The 20,525-nt window shown below is 48.5% G+C and overlaps 1 protein-coding gene across 1 annotated transcript in view; it reads right to left on the bottom strand.

Moving 5' to 3' along the window:
* Positions 1-2,364: 2,364 nt before the first annotated feature.
* The window catches only part of LOC138809242 (tumor necrosis factor ligand superfamily member 4-like), a 36,164-nt gene continuing 18,003 nt past the window's right edge, over positions 2,365-20,525 (bottom strand). Inside the window, exons 2-3 of the mRNA XM_069995744.1 lie at positions 4,255-4,297; positions 2,365-2,714 (exon numbers count right to left, since the gene is read on the bottom strand). Of these exons, the coding sequence (XP_069851845.1) occupies positions 2,365-2,714; positions 4,255-4,297 (393 nt within the window). The remainder of the gene's footprint in view (positions 2,715-4,254; positions 4,298-20,525) is intronic.

The following is a 20,525-nucleotide window of genomic DNA, read 5'->3' on the forward strand; positions in this document are numbered from 1 at the left end:
GAAGGGGAGACGTGGTTCGAAAGGAATTGTACGGATGGCATCTGATTCGTGTTACCGTGACCCCTCTGTCTATCAACTAGACAAAAACAATCATAGAAAAATAATGAAAAGAAAACAAATAAAGAATAGGCTATGGTGAGGGTCCTCAGCAGACCTTCCTTCCTCAGTATCTAGCCTGGGGCCACGGCTACGCAAATTCCTGGCAGCCCCAGAGCTTGATTGCTATATGCACATGTTTCCTTAGCCTTCTTCGTTAGCTTCTTTCCATAACGTTGGAAAAGAGGGGTAGGAATACAGAGACAAACACGGAAGAGAAAAATAGAAAGCAAGCAGATGTTTCAAAATTGCGGGTGTAGTGGAGACCGCTGAGCGCTGGGATACAGCCGGCCAAGTCCTCAACGGTTCTAGAGATAAGCAGAGCGGCGCAGCACCGATCCCGGGCTGACGATATGTGATGCCCTCTACTTCAAATTGCTGGAGAACATTTGGCAAGCTTCTGTTTATGGCTGTGTGCTGGTGGACGTGTTTATGGCTGTGTGCTGGTGGACGTGTTTATGGCTGTGTGCTGGTGGACGTGTTTATGGCTGTGTGCTGGTGGACGTGTTTATGGCTGTGTGCTGGTGGACGTGTTTCGCAGCGCCTCACCGCTGTGTTCACAGCCCTTGCTCGGCCACTTGAGCCAGGCATCTTCTCCTCCTCTCTTTTTGCTAGTTATCTGGAAGTAAGAGTCTCGTGGATTTTTTTTTGGCCTAGGCTGGGTTCAAGCCTTTGCTCTTCAGATCTCAGCTCTCTGAGTAGCCAAGGTTGAAGAAAAGAAGCTACCACTACCTGGCTCTTGTTATCTATTTGACACAGAAACTTCCAACTTATCTGAAAATCTGACATGAAAAATCACGCTTGCTCTCAATGTCATATACATAATATGCTAGATCACAAGAAAGTGGACATTTATCTAAATATAAGGTTATCTTCTGCCCTCAAAGCCTCAGTATTGCCTGATTATAGGTCCTTCTAGTCTTAATCATCAATGTGAAACCTTATGTGTATGTTGGAATTTCTAGACAGAGGTTATTGTGAGGTCTTGTTTTTAGATTTTTGGTAAGACTTCTTTCCTGTTATTGATGTTTGGTTTTTTTGATGCCAGTCCTGGGGCTTGAACTCACAGCCTGGGCGCTGTCCCTGAGCTTCTTTTTGCTCAAGGCTAGCTCTCTACCACTTGAGCCATAGCTGCACTTCCAGCTTTGCTTGAGTAGTTTATTAGCGATAAGAGGCTCAAGGACTTTCCTCCCCAGGCTGGCTTTGAACTGCAATCCTCAGATTCAGCCTGCTCAGTAGCTAGGATTACAGGAGTGAGCCACCAGTGCCCAGCTGGGGATTATTGTTTTACACATGGTACAACAGCTTCCTCGTGCTGTTTGACTTAAACCTGCATTTAATACAGCTCTGTTTGGTCCTTTTGAAACTGGCAGCATAGTACAGGTGTCTGTGGCCTGGTCCTGAGTAGATTTCTTTGCCTACAAAGAACAGGTTTCCTACGATAAACTGCACTTTACCCTGAGAGTGTCCGGCGATAAATCAGCCCACAGTGAGTTACCTCACGCTGCCTGTGACTCCCTGAGATTTTTCACAGCATCCTACCTCCAGGATGCTTCTCTGAGGGCTATTTCTATTAAGTATGTGTGGAAGCCCGGAAGACAGAAGGCAGCAGAGCGGGGAGAGTCCCAGCGTAAATGCAGCGTCCCCGGCCATCTTCACATCCCCATGCTCACAAGCGTTCCCGGCCATCTTCACATCCCATGCTCACAAGCTGACTTTTTTAGCTCCCACCAGATAGGAGAGGTGCTGAGCACCGCCGGCCCCGGCCCGTCCACCTGTGGAGAGACTTGGCCTCCCGGAGGTGACAGACCCACCACCCCCTCCTGGTGCTTTCTGACAATATCACGCACAGGTCCACAGCCAGCAAGTGGTAGGCAGTGTCTTTTCCAGTGACATGAGTTTATTGCAAGTGTCTGATTGATATAAACAACGTGCTTCCTGCTTCAAGGGCAATGGCGGGGAAGGAGAGTCGGACGCGTTTAGAGGATGAAAAGGATAAATAAGGTTAATGGCTACGTAAAACATATTTTAAATATCCCTGAGTGGAGGTGGGGGCGGAATTTCCTTCTGGCCGTATCCCGCGTGGCTGAGGGAAGGAGCTCCTCACCGCAGGGGGACTCGGCGCCCTGCTCGGCCCTGCCCGGCCCTGCCCAGCCCTGCCCGGCCCTGCCCAGCCCCGCCCCGCCCTGCCCAGCCCCGCCCTGCCCGGCCCTGCCCAGCCCCGCCGTCCGCTGGGGCTGCCGGGAGGCCCGCAGACGGGACGGGTCCTCACGGGGCACAGTACCGGTCGGAGCGCAGCTGGATGAGGAACAGTTTGCCGCCGTTCATCTGGAGCTGTTCGCAGGCGCCGTCCTGGCTCTTCACGCCCAGGTGCACGGCGTCCTTGTAGGCCATGTGCACCACCGTGGTGAAGTCGGCCCTCCTCTCCCTGCGGAGGGCCTGGATCGGGGCCGAGCTGTTCCGGTAGTGGATGTCGATGCTGACGTTGTGGAAGAAGAAGCCCCTCAGGGAGATGAGGTACAGCCCGTCACACTGGATCACCACCGCGTTGCTCTGCACCTGCATGACGCCATTCTCGTTTGCCATGGGGGAGAGGGAGAGTCTGTCCTTCTCACAGCCTAGAAAGGGTGGGATAAGAAGTTTTACACACACGCGCGCGTGCGTGCATGGGCACCACACACACACACACACACACACACACACACACACACACACACACACACAAAGCATACCAAGGGGCAACACCTTCCAGTATCTCTAGAACTGAGTGAAGAGAATGGTAGGGAGAGAGCTTTTGAAGAGAGAAGGCCAGAGCATGCCTCCTGTCTAGCTAGGGGCCGGAATCTGTTTCCCTGTAGAAGAGAAGGCGCAAAAGCCAATACTACCGTCCAGCGGCAGGTCTGATGGGGCTGGGAGTCCAGAGTTGAACCATTACAGCCGTTGTTAGCCGAGATCTATGGCAGGACAAGTAGCTTCTCAGTTTCCCTGAGTTTTCCTTAGTTTCAGAAGCCGGAGGTACCGGCCACTCTGGTGATTCCTGTCACGATCAGTGGATGGACTGCTCCGAAGGGCGGCCCTGGCTCTGCCCATCACCTACGAGCCCAACTCAAAGCTTTGCTTTAATTGTCTCCTAGCCCCACAGGAGAAGGAGGAGAGGAGAGGAGGAGAAAGAGGAAGAGGAGGAAGAGCAGGCGCAGTTGGGTACAAGCCACTCCAAGTGCAGGCCCCAAAGCCTCGATTTCTTTCTAAATCGGCCTGAATATCATCCTGAATAGCCCAGCCTCTGTATCTCAACATTCTACTCTGTCTCACATCCCCTGGTGATGGGAAAGAACAGACACCAGCTGCTGGCCACAATTCAGTGGTTCTTGCTTTGTACCAAGCCCAGAGGGCATATTTCAAACTGAAAGCAAACATGTACTTTCCTTCAGGCTCAGAAAATATAACGTGTGCGTGAATACTCATAGGGAAACCACTGGTGGGTGGGTGGCTATACCGGGAGACTCAAAGGCTGCCTCCCTGATCGTCAAGTTCCTTTTCCTTCCCTGCTAGGCTTCCTCGATTCTCATTCAGGTAAGGTCTCACCCAGCACAAAACCAGCCAACAATGTGTGCTACAGTCTTATGGACTTGTGAAAATACATAAATAAAGCTTAGTCTCCTTGGATGAGAAAATAAACATCATCCCTGCTCAAAGAGCTCCGGAGCTCGAAGGGAGGTCCGGAAAGGACAGGCCCATCGGGTACTTTTCATCCTCCTTTGGTTCTTCATGTACCTTCCTTGTCCTTCACGGAAATAATACTCAGGCTTCAACACTTCTAGAATATAATGCTGCCCCCTGTGCTATCAAATGATATTAAAACACTACAGCAATGGTCCTTCTAGACGATTCATGAGCCAGGTCCAGCAGCCTGGCTCACATCTGTAAGCCTCGCTGCTAAGAAGCCTGAGTTTGAAGACCCTAGTTTAAAGCCAGCCCAGGCAGACAAAACGATGAAGCTCTTATCTGTAATGAGCTGGCAAAAGGCTGGGACTGAAGGAGTGGCTCAAGCGGTAGTGTTCCAACCTTGAGCAAGAAAAGCAGAGCAGGGGGCCCAAGTTCAAGCCCTAGAACAAGCCCTGAAAAATATCAAACTAATTAAACTTTGACAACACTTACCGAGAACGTCGGCACTAATACTTTGAAGTGGAGGAGATTTCACCTAAGGGAGGAAAAAAGTATATTGTTTTAGAAAAAATAAAAAGGGGAGTAAATGAAATTGTCCAGTCCCCCCTGCTGGCAGAACTAACGCAGCCTGCAGAGGAGAACTCGTGAGGAGAGACCCCCGCTGCCCGGCGGGGATTACATGCAGGCTCCTTCCCCCCGCCCTTGGTTCTCCCTAACATCCCTACGGTGAGGATTACTCTTATCTTTCACACAAGCATCTGGGATCTCGCTCATTCCTGCCAAACTCTTGTTTTAACTCACATAGCCTCCACTTCCCATTTTAGCTAGCAGTGCACTTAATTGTGCATTTGTTAAGAAACTCATGCACAGAGATTCTTCCACGGAGAGGTCTGTGAGCAACCAGGTCGTGATGACCACAGAGGCCCAGAGCAGAATGTGACACCGTGGAAGCATCCGGAAAATAGGAGCAGCATCCGGCGCTAGGGACATAAGCAATGTACTCGGTTCTGATCCTTCAGAGTTCAAGATATTTGAATGCAGCTTGTTTGCTTTTTTAAAAAAAGAAAAAAACACTGGATCTGTCCCTTCTCTTCACCAGCTTGGTAGAACTAACGAACCAAATCAATCCTCAGTAGCAAGAAAAAAAAATTATTAAACAGTTAAGAGAGGAAGCTTGACAGATTCAATATCCATAGTAATAAACAAGCTCAAGGGGAGAGAAGTCAGAAGATCTATCATATGAAAATAACAAAGAAGAATAATTGTATGCAAAGTATATTGATCTGTAACTAAAAAGAGAGAGAAAAGGAACATTTCTATAGGCAATAGATGAATCTAGAAGAATGCAGGAGAACCTGTTTGCAGAAATTAACCTCTGGAGAAAGGTTGTAGAAACCTAAAGTCAGGAGTAGTAGGACTCCTTATGTCTTCCTGATCAACTTTTGAGGTTTCTTGGTAGTCATTGTGGTTGGTTGGTTGGTTGGTTGGTTAGCTGGTCGGTTGGTTAGTTGGTTAGCTGGTTGGTTGGTTAGTTGGTTGGCTGGTTGGTTAGCTGGTTGGTTGGTTAGTTGGCTGGGTGGTTGGTTAGCTGGTTGGTTGGTTGGTTGGCTGGTTGGTTGGTTGGTTGGCTGGTTGGTTGGTTGGCTGGTTGGTTAGCTGGTTGGTTGGTTGGTTGGTTAGTTGGGTGATTGTTGTCTGTTTTGGGCTTTTAAAAATCATATGGCATAAAAAATCCTCAAATTCTCAGACCTCACAGCTTTTGTGTTTGTGTTTGTGTTTGCTAATTTTGACTGAAATTCTGTATTCCCTACGAAAAACAATAAATTCTAAAAGGTATAGAAAAAAAATTTTTAAAGTGCTGTGCCTGCCAGGAAGGACCTTGTCCCAACGTGTTGTCTGGGGGATATCCCAACCGAAGGTACAGGGGAGAACTGGGCTCATGCCCTGCAGTGGAATCCCACTTCCTACGCGGCTGGCAGATGGCAGCCAACTGTGCTCCCCACGCTCAGCCGGAGCCCCAACTTCCCTTCTAACGCAAACCGAAGCCAACAGGCTGAGTGGGAAGGAGAGCCCTCCGGAGCCCTGCCAGCGCTTGGGGTGATAAACCGTACCAGCTCCTTGTCGTCAGGTGTGTGGACAAGTGTTGGCAGGAGTAGACATGAGAGCCTTTGCTCCCTCCCCTGCGGAGTCGCATTAATTAGGTGTTCTTTGTGGTGAAGACAGTGCTCTGTAAGAAAATCTCTCGGCCGGGTGCGTGCCAGTGGCTCACACCTAGCTTCTCAGGAGGCTGAGACAGATACAAGGGTAGTGGTTCAAAGCCATCCTGGGCAGACTCTTATCTCCTATTAAACAGTCAAAAACTACAAGTGGAGTTGTGGCTCCAAGTGGTACAGTGCTAGCCTTGACCAAAAGAGCTCAGGAGCAATTGCCTGGGCTCTGAGTTCAAGCCCCATGACAAGGAAGGAAGGAAGGAAGGAAGGGAGGGAGGGAGGGAGGGAGGGAGGGAGGGAGGGAGGGAGGGAGGGAGGGAGGGAGGGAGGGAGGGAGGGAGGAAGCAACTTTTCAGAAGGCGTATTACCCATCACCACCACAACCATAATTCTTAGGTAAAGAAATGCCCCCGTTCCCCAGAGCTGGTTAGTGGCCCCACGAAGTGCCGTCTGTTAGAGTCAGAGGTGGTCTGATGAAAAGACTATAGAGGGCCAGGGCTCAGGAGCGTGCCAGGTGCTGACAGCAGCCACTACGTGGTCATCTTAGGCAATCATCAAAACCTCCCTGGATGTCAATTTATCATCTTAAAAAAAAAAGTCCTTAGAAGAACATGGGCCTCCCTTTCAGCACTGACTGCCCATGACTGCAACTTTAAACGCTGTAACTCTACGCCAATGTAGTAAAAGAGAAAAACCATAAAACTTCCTCATTCTCAAATTAACAGCCCTGGTGAGTCAACTCTTTTGACTGCATCTGTAAGTTTCTGCAAGGTTCCAAAAAATAAGAGAAATTCTCCAACTTTATGAAGTGTCATGATGTGTGTAGTAGTGAGCAGGTGTTCAAGTGGTGTCCTGCCTTGAGAGATCTCCCAGAACTCCAGACGCTGGCATCCTCTTCCTTCCCACCAAGGTCAGCCAGAGGTAGAGAGCTGCACACTCTCAGAAGTCTCTGATGAAGAAAAAGATATCCCTTCCTCTCTGAAACCATCCCTACCTGAGGCTCCATGCTGACTGCCCCAAAACTCAGATCAAGACCTCCTTGGCCCACCTCCAGCTTCCTGTCAAACTTATTGTCGCCTTACGAGCAATCAACTGTTGGCTCCAATCTCTCTGCTCTTCTGGTAGGACAACACAGAAAGCTTAGACTGTGGAATCAAAATGTGTTCAAGTTGTGACTTCTCTAGTTTGGTGAATTAGAAAAATGTGTGTGTGAGTGTACGACTACTTAGCATTCGCTGATGAGTTCTAATGCTGCTACAGGGATACATAGATAGGATAACTGAGCACACCAAGCATTCTGCCAGGCACTTGCTGAACACTTGAAAAGGCCTTGTTTTCTTTGATCTCTCTCCCAAGAACAGTCTCCATCTGACTCTGATCATCCAGATTTTATACTTCTAAGCCTAAAATGAGCCTTTGATGCTTGGCATTTGCCTTCCCCTACCAAACATTTACACCCTACCCACACGCATGTTTTCAGAAGCTTTGATCATAATCGCCAAAATCTGTAGTACCAAACACTGTGATACAGACATAAAGTAGAACATTATTTTCAGTAGAACATTATTTTCAGTACTAAAATGAAATGAGTTGGCAACCATTAAAAGCTACAGAGGCGAACCCTTAAATATGTATTTTAATGTTTTCGTTTCTTTCATGCATGTGTTTCTAACGCATTTATAAGATTATTTCTTTGTTGCTTTGTATGTCCCTCCCCCACAGTGTAACCCCCGCTTTCACTATATTTGATGTCAGTATAACATGTGGAGGAGATGGGGACAAACAAGTTGTTTAAGGATTCAGGTGGACCTGTTGCAACAATGAGAAGTACAAAATGTCATGTCAAAACCAGCTTTACAATGTCGGTGTGGGGGGGGGAGGGGGGTATAATTGGGTGGGGGGAGGGGGGTAAAATTGGGTGGGGGGAGGGGGGAGGCGGGGAAGGGAAGTGAAGGGTAAACAAAGGAGGAGGCTGCAATGCTTGGTAAGAAATGTATGCATTATCCTGCCCATGTAATTGTAGCCCCTCTGTACAGTATGTTCTCAAATAAAATAAAATACAATTAAAAAAAAAAAAAAAGCTACAGAGGAGTCTTACATTTGTGTTGCTATGTGAAAGAAGGTAATCTGATATGCGAACGGTAGGCACGTGGCTGGAATATTGCAAGCTGATTGACACTGGCCATCACTCTTGGATGCATGCCCAAGACCAGAATCCTGTCATGTTTACAACTGGTCCTATAGGCTCCATATAAACTGGGTATATGACAACAGGATTGGTGAACACATAAAAGAGAAAAATGTCATCAGATCAATCCCTTGCTTTCCTGTACCAGGGAAATACCACCATAGAACCTGAGGCTGATAGAAAACACAGTTGAAGCCACACAGATGTACTGCTTTAAATATCAAGGAAAAGAAAATCCCCACAGCTTCCCCAGACGGTAAGAGAAAACAGCAAATATCAAGGGCGAGGTGGGCGTCCACCGAAGCACAGGCTGCCGGACAGAGCTGCTTTAATCTGCAATGTGAAGCCCTCAAAGCTGCATTTAGATCCCTGTACCAACCAGAACTGAAGTCCAGCCTTCAAACGTAAGAGCCAAAGTACAAAGGCCGTCATCTTCTAGTTGAAGGTTTTATTTTACAAATGAGGGAATCAACGTCTTCACAGAAGTGGAGAGGGTAGACTTCACTTGGACGAACTGTACAATTAATTGTAGGAAAACATTTATTGTACCCCGCAACAAATTTTTCCTCCTCATGCAAATAGAAAGTGAGGAGAAACGTCTGTGAACATGATTGTACTAATGCCTGTGTCGCGTGTCCACTTGGTACCAGGGTTGGAGAAGAGACGCTGTTGTCAGACGGGTAATGAGCTCATCATGAGAGCACCCAGGAGACACTCAGAAGCCAAGCTTTTCCCATCAATGAAACCAAAAGCGGGGAAACTTAAAAAAAACAACAACAGCAAAACAACCAGGTGCCCACTTGGCAAATCCGTGGGCCACTCGGCTTTCTGATCGGACACTGCGTGGATCCCTGCCTAGGAGCGGGCAGTGCGTAGTAGGAAGCCTCCGGCCTGGGATGGCTAGAGCCAAGGGGCCTTGGAATCACACAGACGTTTTAATACCAGCTGGGACCCCCCAGCTCACACCTGCGATCCTAGCTTCTCAGGAGGCTGAGATACAAGGATTGTGATTCAAAGCCATGGCCAGGGAAGGCCACGAGACACTTATCTCCAGTGAAGCTCCAAAAAGCCAGAAGAGGAGCTGGGGCTCAAGTAGTAGAGCGCTAGCACTGAGCAAAAAAATCTCAGGGAGGGCTGGGAAGGTGGCTCAGTGGCAGAGTGCTTGCCTTGCATGCCTGAGGCCCTGGGTTCGATTCCTCAGCACCACATAAGCAAAAAGAAAAAGCCGGAAGTGGCGCTGTGGCTCAAGTGGTAGAGCGCTAGCCTTGAGCTGAAGAGCTGAGGGACAGCACCCAGGCCCAGAGCTCAGGCCCCACGACTGGACCAAAAAAATAAATAAATAAACGCTCAGGACAGGCACACGCACAAATAAATTTTCAATACAAGTGGACCGTTTACGGCAAAGGTCTTGATCTGGAAGATCAGGTTGGCATTCCTATCAGCATCCCAGGTTCACATTTTTTTGTGGGGGGGGGGGGTCGGTCGTGGGACTTCAACTCAGCCTGGGTGCTGTCCCTCAGCTCTTCAGCTCAAGGCAAGCACTCTACCACTAGAGCCACCGCGCCACTTCTGGTTTTCTGGTGGTTTATTGGAGATAAGAGTCTCACAGACTTTCCTGCCTAGGCTGGCTTTGAACCACAAGTTCAAAGCACTAAACTGTGCTTTTTAAGGTCTGGGAACTATATCTACAACCTATATCTTCAACAAGGCCTCATACAGACAGAAAGGTCTACTACACGGATTCTTCAGCAGTTCAAGAATAATGTGATTGTCCTATTGTCTGCAGATCTGATTACATCAATAAGTACTATTAAGGGCCACTAGGTAGTAGACATTATATTCAACTCAGAACACAAAAGGATAGAACACAGTCCTTGTTTCTGTGGACTTGTAGTCCTTCATAAAACGTTTATGAAATACTAACAATATGAACCAGGAAGTTCCATTAAATGGAAACTAAAATAAGATAACCAAGCTTTAGTAAGTAGCACAAAGAGCAAGGACCAAGACATAGCCTTCGAGGACAAGAGCCAGATAACCATAAGCCACTGGGAGAGTCTAGAAAGTTCTAAACAGGAAACCACTCCAGAAAAAGACATTCTCCTAACTCGTTCTATCTCTCAGCACTCAAAATAGTCCAGGGAAGTACAAATAATCATTTTCCATGTTTCACAAATAGGGAAACTAGTGCTGGCCACAATTTACTGAGAAGTGAAAGGTATTCATCTAAGTTTGTTTGAAACACACACACGAAGTATGACGTAACTCTTCTCTTCACCCTACCTTGAGAATGAAGACATTGTAAAAAGACATTTATCTGGGGGCCCCCGCATGGACTGCGACTCTTCTCATCACCGCTGCTGAGCGAGCTGAGGATTTTCATTTTGGGGTAGATACTCCCCCACGCAGCTACACGGGCCGGGTGGCACAGGCTGGGCTCTGATTAGCTCACTCCCTGGTCATCCAACGCCCGGGCTCCGGACTGTCCAAGGACATAGATGGGAAAGCCCAGCGCGTGGCATCTGCCTGGCAGCCTGGGCCAGCTCCTGGGAAGTAATCCCGCGTCAAGAGCGTATCTTTGGACAGCGAGAGCCTCCGGTTCTCCGTGGGATGTGGCGTGGGGCTCATCTGACATTTGTCTGGGCCGCAGGGGGTCTCGGTGGCACTCGTCAGCTGTGCAACCAGGGAGCAGGCTTACATGGGCCGTGGGAGTCTTGCCCGACCCCGTCAGCGCCAGGCCGCCAGGCCGGGGAGGCTGAGTCTGCGAAGGACGGGACGGCGGGAGTGGGTCCGTGGTGGCTCTGGGGCTCCTGGCGCTGCGCTGCAGCAGGAGCCCCGCTCTCCGTTTCACTCTGTGTCAGCCAGAGGAAACCGGAGACATCACAGAAGCACCCACAAGATCTCGGGGCGTCTCCAAAAGCCTCAAGAGAGAAGAGCGGAACTTTCCACAGTTCCCGCTGCAGTAGGCCGGCAGGGTCAACGCCACGGTGGTGTGTTAGCTGCAGAAACGATCTGGTTACAAAGGGATGACCCCCCAGTCTTCATCAGAGAAAGAATAGAAGAACAGGGCAAAAGTTTGATCCATCAAGGAGTCGCCCTGCTGCTGTTTTTAACTATCTTTAATGTTCCATTTCTTAGCGACAAAAATGTATGGCTTCGAAACTCAGTTGAACCAAGATCCCTGGGATTCAATGAGTCGGAAGAGAAGTTCTTCTGTCATCCAAAACCTCCTCCATCCCCCTGCCCCATTCTACCATCGCTGCCAGCACCTTCCAGCACCTTCCAGCACCTTCCCCACACCTCTCCCTTCCACCCCTCTCTGCAGGCAGCCTGTTTCCCATCCCTGGAGCCTCCCTCTGGGCCCACTCCGCTTGTCTACTCTCCGGCGGTTGAGATACTCTCTTCCCCCGGACACAGCCCTCCTCTCTAGCTTAGAAAATATGAACTATACTTTGCCATTGACAGATTTCTAAGAGTAATCCTACATTATTCAGGTAAACAACAAAATCAACCCAAAGCTCCACAGGACATGAACACACTATAAAATTATAGGATGAGCCTAATGCACTGACTCTTCATACTGTGTCTCAAACACAATGGCACTCCGTGGAGAGTGTTTGCTGCATTTGCTGGCCCTGAGGCCCTGGGGCCAGGCTGTGTCCACAGTGAGTCACAATCACTCAATACCCATACCAGCTCTAGTCAACAGCATTCACGGCTCCAGGTTCTTGGAACTGGCCTGCTCATCTTCACATCCAAAGGCAGTAGCAGAACTATTAAAAGATTTTTTTTCCCATTTGGAATCACTAATTCTCCATCACTCTTGCTACATAAACATAAGGGTTTTTTTTTATCTTAAAGCAACATCATTGGGCTGGCAGGAGGGAATTGTTGGGGGGATGGGTTGTTACTTTGTTTTTGTACCTGTCCTGGGGCTTACACCTGGGGCTCGGGCAATGTCCTTGAGCTTCTTTTGCTCAAGGCTAACACTCTACCACTTCAGCTACAGCCTCCCTTCTGGTGGTTCTGTGATTAATTGGAGATAAGATTTCGTTCTGTGATTAATTGGAGATAAGAGTCTCACGGGCTTTCCTGCCCTGGCTGGCTTTGAACTTCAATCCTCAGATCTCAGCCTCCTGAGTAGCTAGGATTCCAGCGGGAACCACTGGTGCCCAGCTGATCCTGGTTTTGTTGTTGTTGTTGTTGTTTTTGCTCTCAATCTAGCACACGTTTTCCCTCGATATGCTTTCAGTATCTCCATTTCAATGTCCAACCTCAATGAAAATGGTTAAGGTGCCCAACGAAACTTCCATGTCAGAAGTGAGGCAGATCACCATACTCAAGAAAGAAATCTTGAAAACAGGAGTTTCTGACCCCCGGGACTTGTCAGCACCCCAAAGCCTCTGCCACAGCAAAAGCAGCAGCTCTTCGCACCGACGTGGGCCTTGTGATGCTTATGAGCCAGCAGGACTGTGCTCCATCCCTGTGCAGGAAGCGTTTAGGCTACTTGTCCGAAGCGTGTGCTCTGATGATTGTGCTCAGTGATTGGTAAAACCACAGGGAGCAGAAGCTGAGCGTGAGGGGGTGGCAAAGACAGCCACTCATTCGAGTTTTTCTCTGAAACCACGCAAGAAAATTCAGAAAGCCAAATGACGGAGCCTCCCAGGCCCACATGAACTCATTGATAACCTACGGTCACTAGGACGGGGCAGGGCCCTAAATCCGGTATGACTGGGATCTTGAACAGAAGAACAGTGGCAGGTGAGAGGACTCACAGGGAAGGACGGCATGGGCCGAAGAAGGCAGAGCTCGGCGTGACACAGAAGGGGCTCAAAGCTGGAAAGCAGCAGGAAGAACTCTTCCCGCGTCTCCAGAGGGAGTGGGGCCACCCTAAGACTTGGATCGTGAATCTCTGGCCTCCAGAACTGGGAAGACAATGTCCTGTTGTGGTATGACACTCAGTCCAGAGCCATTCGTTACAGGAGCCTTACGGCATCCCCGGACGGTGGAGCAGGTGTTCGCACATGTGAACATCACACGGTCACACGGAAGTTGCTCTGCACACAGGTGTCTGACAGAATGAGAATGGGAAATGGCTTCGTAGTCTTTCCTTAGTGTTCTTTTTTAAAAAATTGAAAAATGAATGCAGCCCTTTCTCCCTCTATGAATAGATTATACACGCGGTATCCCCATTGTTTTATCAAAATGGTTCATGAGGAATTGTGACTGCCCAGGCTTCCTGGATCCCATTACCTGCACGGGTGTAAGCCGAGTTAAATCCCCTGTCCTCGGTGACAAAGCAGGAATCTTTTCTACTTTGTGTCCTCAAATGCAACTGACATCAGAAAAGGATGTCCGATTTTGAACAACTAGCCAACGTTCTTGAAGCTCAAAGGTGTAGCACCAGAAAAAAAAAACTAGAATTTAGGAAGTGGTGCTGTGTCTCAAGTGATAGAGCACTCACCTTGAGCTGAAGAGCTCCGGGACGGCGCCCAGGCTCAGAGTTCAAGCCCCACAACCGCCAAGAAAAACCCCAACAACAACAAAACAACAGAAACAACAACAAAAAAAACCCTAGAATTTATTTCTAACTCTATCACTTTCTGGGAAGATTTGATGAAGTTTCTATGCCTTTGATTTCCCCAGAGTAATTCAGCATACAGTATCTGTCCAATCAGAGTAACGCAGCACACAGTATCTGTCCAATCAGAGTAATGCGGCACACAGTATCTGCCCAATCATCCTCTGAGGCCAGAGTAAATAAACAAGGACGGAAGCCAGTGCCACAACGTGCACCCTGTAATCCCAGCGACTCAGGAGACAGAAAGAGGAAGGACTGCTCTCCTAGACCAACCCACATCTGAACAAAGGAGCTGGGTACAATCCCCGCCATGTGTGGGCGTGAAGAAGCTCAAGTGGGAAGTGCTTACCTAGTAAGCATAAAACCCCGAGTCCAGACCCCATACTGATGGGGGGGGGGCGGGGAGGGAAACTACCTACAGTGAAACTGCTCAGCCTCCCAGCTCTGCCCTGCCCATGCTGCCCACACACAGAGTAGCTCATCCGTCACAGGTAACAGAGTCAGATGAATACTTTTAAAGGCCCTGGGAGCTAACAGTACTAAGGATCTGACACACACATAATACAAACTGTGTTTTATGCCCCTGAACTGCCAAGTTTACATGTTTCGCAATGTACTTTGTAACCTGACAAGGTGTCCACCCACCCCCTCCCTGAGGGCCAGGCTGCTGTGGCTCCCAGCCCCATTGCTCTCCCGCTGCCTTGCCAGGTTCGCGCTCTGCCTGCCTGGGGAAGCCCGGCCCTGAGCGTAAACTCAGCCCTCTCTCCACGATGCAGCACATGTGGGCTTCTGCCTGCCGCTTTGAGGGAGAGTCACAGCCGAGCCTGTCTTTCTGTCGGCATGTTTTCTTACACACTCACAGCATAGATGACCAATGCCAGTCCAGTGTGCCCAAATTACCTAGCTAAGGTGCGTTTCAGAATTAGTTATTTACTGGGAATAAGAACTGTTATGCCGGCCATATTCCCAATGATTCTAGTTTTGTGAACCAGACCTCGTCTCTTGTAGACCCAAGTTCTGCCCTATTTGACAGCCGAGTCGCTGGAGAATTGGATGAGATATGCCAGAGTAAAGGGAAATGGAACCCAGCAGGCCCACGTGGAATGCTGGCTCTCTGAACCACTTTCAGCCAGACGCCGAACCTGTTAACCTTATACATTCTCGCCTTCCTCCTTTGTGCTCTCCAACACAGCCAGGAGCTCACAATTAGAAATCCGTATTCAGAAATACAGATCTATGTTTTATAACCCAAGCTCTAAGTCCGAGGCTGAGGCTCATGATGGTCGCTATGCTACGCTCTGAGGTGGGTGGTCAGGATTCTGTGTGCGATGCGCACACTCGCAGGGCAAAGCAAACGCTCGAGTGGCAGTCCATACATGGGGAGATGGTCACCATTCGCAGTCATGTTTCCCTCTGCATTTACAGGTGATACGGCCGTGACTCTCTATAGATCAATACCTTGACTTGAAAAGATGTGGCTATCAGAAGCATACATAACTACAGGTGGGCACCAGAGTCTCACTCCGCTCATCCTAGCTAGATGCCAGTCTGAAATAAGGAGATCATAGGCCAGGTCAGCCCAAGCCGAGTCTGGAAGGCTCGATCTCAATAGAAAAAGCAGGGTATGCCAGCATGTACCTCTCAACCATGAGAGAAAACCAGAATCGGGGGATCAAGATCCCGGCATGAACCTGCGTAGGAAGTGAGACCCTATCTCAAAAGCAGCACAAAAATGGCCGCAGATATAGCTTGATGATAGAGCCTGACAGGTACAAGTCCCTGAGTTCAAACCCTGCACTGCCTCTCTGTGTGTGTGTGTGTGTGTGTGTGTGTGTGTGTGTGTGTGTGTGTGTGTGTGTGCGTAACTACAAATAAAATCTACAAGGTATAGCGAGGTGGAAAGTTCAGTTTCTCTTCCACTCTACACCTACTTCATCTGTGAGTGTGGAGAACTAACCTTTCTTCTTCACAAGTTTTTGTTTTGGTTTTTTTTTGGTTTTACTGTTGTCATTGTTTTCTTCTCATTCATTGAGTAGTCATAAGAGAGCACCTGCTCGTGTCCCCCAAATGACTCCGAAGGATTAATTAATGTCTGTTGTCCATGAGTGGAAATTCCTGAAATGAGAGGAAAGCTGCAGACTGGTTAGTGTGGAGGACACTGAAATGGGCAGCCGAAGGCCAGCCCTTAGCAAACAAGACTGGACCTGCTCAGAATGCATAGCGAGGAGCTGTGGTCAGCAGCGAGGAATTGAAAGGTTCTATCCCGAGGTCTGCACCAAGTTTCTGTTCTACATGCAGGGCTGTGTTTGCGTCTGTATGCATATGTAGGTGCGACATTTTCCAGCAGAATCTCCACTGAAATTGTTCTGCCCTGTCCTGTGGACTGGGGTGGGCGCGTGTATGTATCTAAACTGTGCCTTTGGATAACGCCAGCCCGTGCCAACAGTGAGCAGTTCTGTCTCCTGAGAACAGGCTGGTCCTCCGCTCTGCAGGGAGGGAGGCCGGCTCTCAGCACCGTCAGCATCACTGCGGTGCCCCCTAGTGTTGGATGAGATCAGGCTAAGGTCTGTCCGCGCCAACAGGCCACATGAAAGAGGAAAGGCAGATGGAGAAGCCACCGTCCGGGTCACGGTTCCTGCAACTATTTTATGGAGAATAGAATGAAATGTGTCCCCAGCATGTCACAGACCCCAGCAGCTCACTCCACCTAGACAGTCAGCTCCATCTTCTGCCACCCTGCCCGCCCTGTAAACTTCAGCCATCACAAACAACTTACATCTCCTGCCTGCCCAGCCTCTGTCTTCCCAGCCCCAACCACACCCCCACCTCCACCCACCTCTCCTGGCTGCAAAGGAATTCCAAATGATCACTTCCCTCCGCTGAGCTGACGCCCCCCCCCCCAGAGGAAGGTGGTCCGTCCCCTCTCCTCGGGATGGCCTTTGACCCCCCACCCCCACCCCCAGAGAGGAAGGTGGTCCGTCCCCTCTCCTCGGGACGGCCTTTGAGCATCCTGCACATGTCTGTCACTCTTTTGTGCCACCTTGCTTCTTACTCATTGGTCTAAAGACTTCAAAAACCTCTCCGGTGCAGTTTGTATCTCTGAACCTCCAAACTGCACCAGGAACAGGTAGACACACTCCCTGGCGTGAATTTGGGTAAGAACACTTTTATAATAAAACCTTGATACAGCCGTCAGAATTTTAGATGAACTCCCTTCTCAAGATTGTGTTGTCTTATCTGTAAAAAGACTGTCTAAAGCCTTCTTAAAACTCAAGGCAAGCCGGGTTTTGGTGGCTCACATCTGCAATCCTAGCTACTGAAGAGTCTGTGATCTGAGGATCACAGTTCTAAGCCAGCCTGGAAAGGGAAGTCCATAAAACTCTTATCTTCAATTAACCACCAAAAGCTAGAAGTGGAAGGATGATAGAGTATTAGCCTTGAGCAAAAAAGCTAAAATGTCATACCCAAGCCCCAAGTTCAAGACCCAGTACTGGCATAAAAACAAAACAAAGAAATCTCAAGTGATTCTGTTCCTCTCACTGAACTCTCCCCTAAGAGCCTCAGCATATTTCTTGATGAATAAAAACTTCAACTGTTTCTAATTCTCAAAGAATTGCTTATGAAAAATCATTTTTAGTTATTTTATTTTCATGTCTGTCATAACAAGAGTATTTCTTTTTTAAAATGTGTTAGATTACCCACAGACATTTAAATTGAGCTAATCTGAGACATGGTGTTTCAGACAAATTCCTCTTCCTCTTTTTAAAAGAGATTCAAAAAAGAACAAATCAGACATCAGTGGCTCACATCTATAACCCTAGTTACTCAGGAGGCTGAGACATGAAGACCATGGTTCAAAGCCAGGCCAGGCAGGAAAGGCCATGAGACTCTAATTAATCATATCAAGCTGGCAATGGAATTGTGCTTCAAGTGGTAGAGAGATAGCCTTGAGGGAAGAAAAAAAAAAAGCTCAGGGACAGGGCTCAGGTCCTAAGTTCAAGCCCCAAGACTGGCAAAGAACAATTGAAGTTACAGGCTGAAAGTTCATCAAGAAACTGTAACTTCTATTACTGATGTAACTGTAACCGCTCTGTACAGCATCTTTACAAGGAAATAAAATTTAAAAAAAAAACAAGCGTAAATTCTAGCTCTTGATCTCCTTAACACAGAGCTGACAAACCCACTTTCCAACTACCTCATCTTCCTGTCTCTCCAGAGACGTGCCAACAAGGTCAACTTCTGGCAGTGGAATTTGCAAAAGAATGATCACTTTAAAAAAATGTCTGTACTTTTAAAGAGCTTTGAACCTTAACAGAGGAAGACTACACAGCCTGAGACACAAAAGCACAATTCACAGCTCCGCTTCCAGAGCCTTCTCTTTTCTGCCACTGTTCCCTGCTGAAGACATTTAAATGGTACCCCCAAAATAATAGCCAAATAAAATCCAAAGCATTTGACTTTATAACTTGTGGATATTCTTCGGGGACACCTCAAGGAGGTGTTTTTGCTGGTTCAGAATAGGTTATTTAGGTAAGCACAGAGGATACACATTGAGTATAGACATTATATGTGTGAAAACTTGATTTCTCTCAGTTCCTTCTTAAAAGCCAAGAAGTTGTATGCTTAGGCACAATAAATCTCTTAATTTTGTTGTTTCTGTGTTTGTTTGTTTTTGTCCTGGGGCACTGTCCCTCAGCTCTTCAGCTCAAGGCGAGTGCTCTACCACTTGAACTACAATACCATTTCCAGTTTTCTTTTTTTTCTTTTTTTCTTTTTTTTTTTTTGGGTCCGGTCGTGGGGCCTGAACTCTGAGCTTGGGCGCTGCCCCTCAGCTCTTCAGCTCAAGGCTAGTGCTCTACCACTTGAGCCACAGCGCCACTTCCGGCTTTTTTCTTTTTGCTTATGTGGTGCTAAGGAGTTGAACCCAGGGCCTCATGCATGCAAGGCAAGCACTCTACCACTGAGCCACCTTCCCAGCCCCCCATTTCCAGTTTTCTTGTGGCTTATTGGAGATGAGAGACTCACAGACTTCCCTGCCCGGGCTGGCTTTGAACCGTGATCCTCAGATCTCAGCCTCCTGAGTAGCTAGGATGACACAGGCATGAGCCATGGGCACCCGGCTCACATTCTCACATTTTGTATTTCTTAAATCCACATGCCCATTCCGCAAATATGTAAACACATACTGAGGACATTGCGCTAGAAGAGATTTTATTGATTCTTTAATCCAACTTCCTCCTGTTATCAATGAGCAAACCAAGGCCCAGAGAAGAATATGGATTATACTTTTTCCTAACATCTCACAAAACTTTGTACTATTCATGGATGTGAATGGAAGTTAACCCAGCCAGGAGAAAACAGTAGCTACTACACCAACCTGATTGAAGGAAAACTGGCCTTCGAAGGGAGTTTAGAAGTTACACATGTATTCTCACAGATCCAGGCATGTGGGCAATCATTTTCTAAGGCTAAACACTAAACCTAAGAAATAAGATCTGAAGCAGATATTATTGATTGCTCCTATCTCCTACAATAGAAGAGATCCCTCCACTTAACTGGTTAAGTGAGGACGTTTTGTCTGTTTACCACCTATAAACGTAACATGACCCTGTACCTTCACTACATCGTCACCACCAATTATTTATTTTATCCTTGTTCATACTTTCATACATCAGTCTTTTAACAAGTTTCCAGTGTATGGCTCTTCTTTCAACTATTCTGTAGCGCTCTCTCTCTCGCGCGCGCGCGCGCTCTCTCTCTCTCTCGCGTGCGCTCTCTCTCTCTCTCTCTCTCGCACGCGCGCGCTCTCTCTCCCTCACTCTCTTTCTCTCTTACACACTCAGCTATCACTGCTATCACCAATACCCTTTCAGATTCAGAGGAAAACACGCACCACCTAGCTACGCTCTACACTCTATAATATAAGATTATATCTAAGAGCCCTTTGGGCTGTCGGGGTCCTAGAACAGTACAAGAAACTGCATTCGCTAAAACAGTCTACCTAGACATAGGGAAAAAATGAAGTTTAATGTTAGTTGAAGAACTTCCGATATCTCAGCCCCTCGGGTTTTCTGTCTGTGGCCAGGGTGTCTGGACCTTGTTTCTTAAGCAAACAGCGCAGCTATGCCTCTCCTATTTCTGCAGAAAGCTGGTTACCTCCCAGAGGACAGTACAGGTTTCCAGTCCTAATCCTGTCACAGAGTTCCTAGCACGAGTGACTTGCTGGCCGCAGGGCAATAAGAGGGGGGGGGTGGCCCCGGTCCCCGCAGGCTCTCTCCTGCCCGCAGGCTCAGGGCCGTTGCTTAGCTCTGCTGGGAGTCCTGCGGAGATGTTTCTGTCATCCTGCCACGTGAGGAAACACGCAGCCCTGTGGTTGGCTGAAATGCACCCCGAGGGCTCCGCTGTGCTATTTTTGGCTGCTTGGCTCTCTTCTCAGAAGAGCCTCATTCTGGTCTGCCCTGGACGCTGGCTCTACCCCGACCCCTTCTCCCCAAAGCACCTATCTCAAGGTCACGCGGAGGCTCCACCGGGAGCGGTGGAGGTGGAGGAGGTTGGGGAGAGGGCGGTGCCGCTGACTGGTCGCCGCCCTGAGGCCCCGGGGTCACACTTGTGGAATCGGGACAGGAGCGCTCTGCGCCTCGGTACTTGTGACCGCACACTCTCCCACCAGCCTCTGCACTGAAAACCCCCACTTCCTGCAGGCAGAGACAAGCCCAGGCATCTGCTTGGGCGACTCGTCTCTTTTCCTCATTTAATCTGAAGTAGCAAGTCGCAATAAAAATTC

The sequence above is a fragment of the Dipodomys merriami genome, unplaced genomic scaffold, assembly GCF_024711535.1.
Source record: "Dipodomys merriami isolate MVZ:Mamm:240054 unplaced genomic scaffold, mDipMer1.0.p SCAF_1023, whole genome shotgun sequence".
In the NCBI taxonomy this organism is placed as follows: domain Eukaryota; kingdom Metazoa; phylum Chordata; class Mammalia; order Rodentia; family Heteromyidae; genus Dipodomys; species Dipodomys merriami.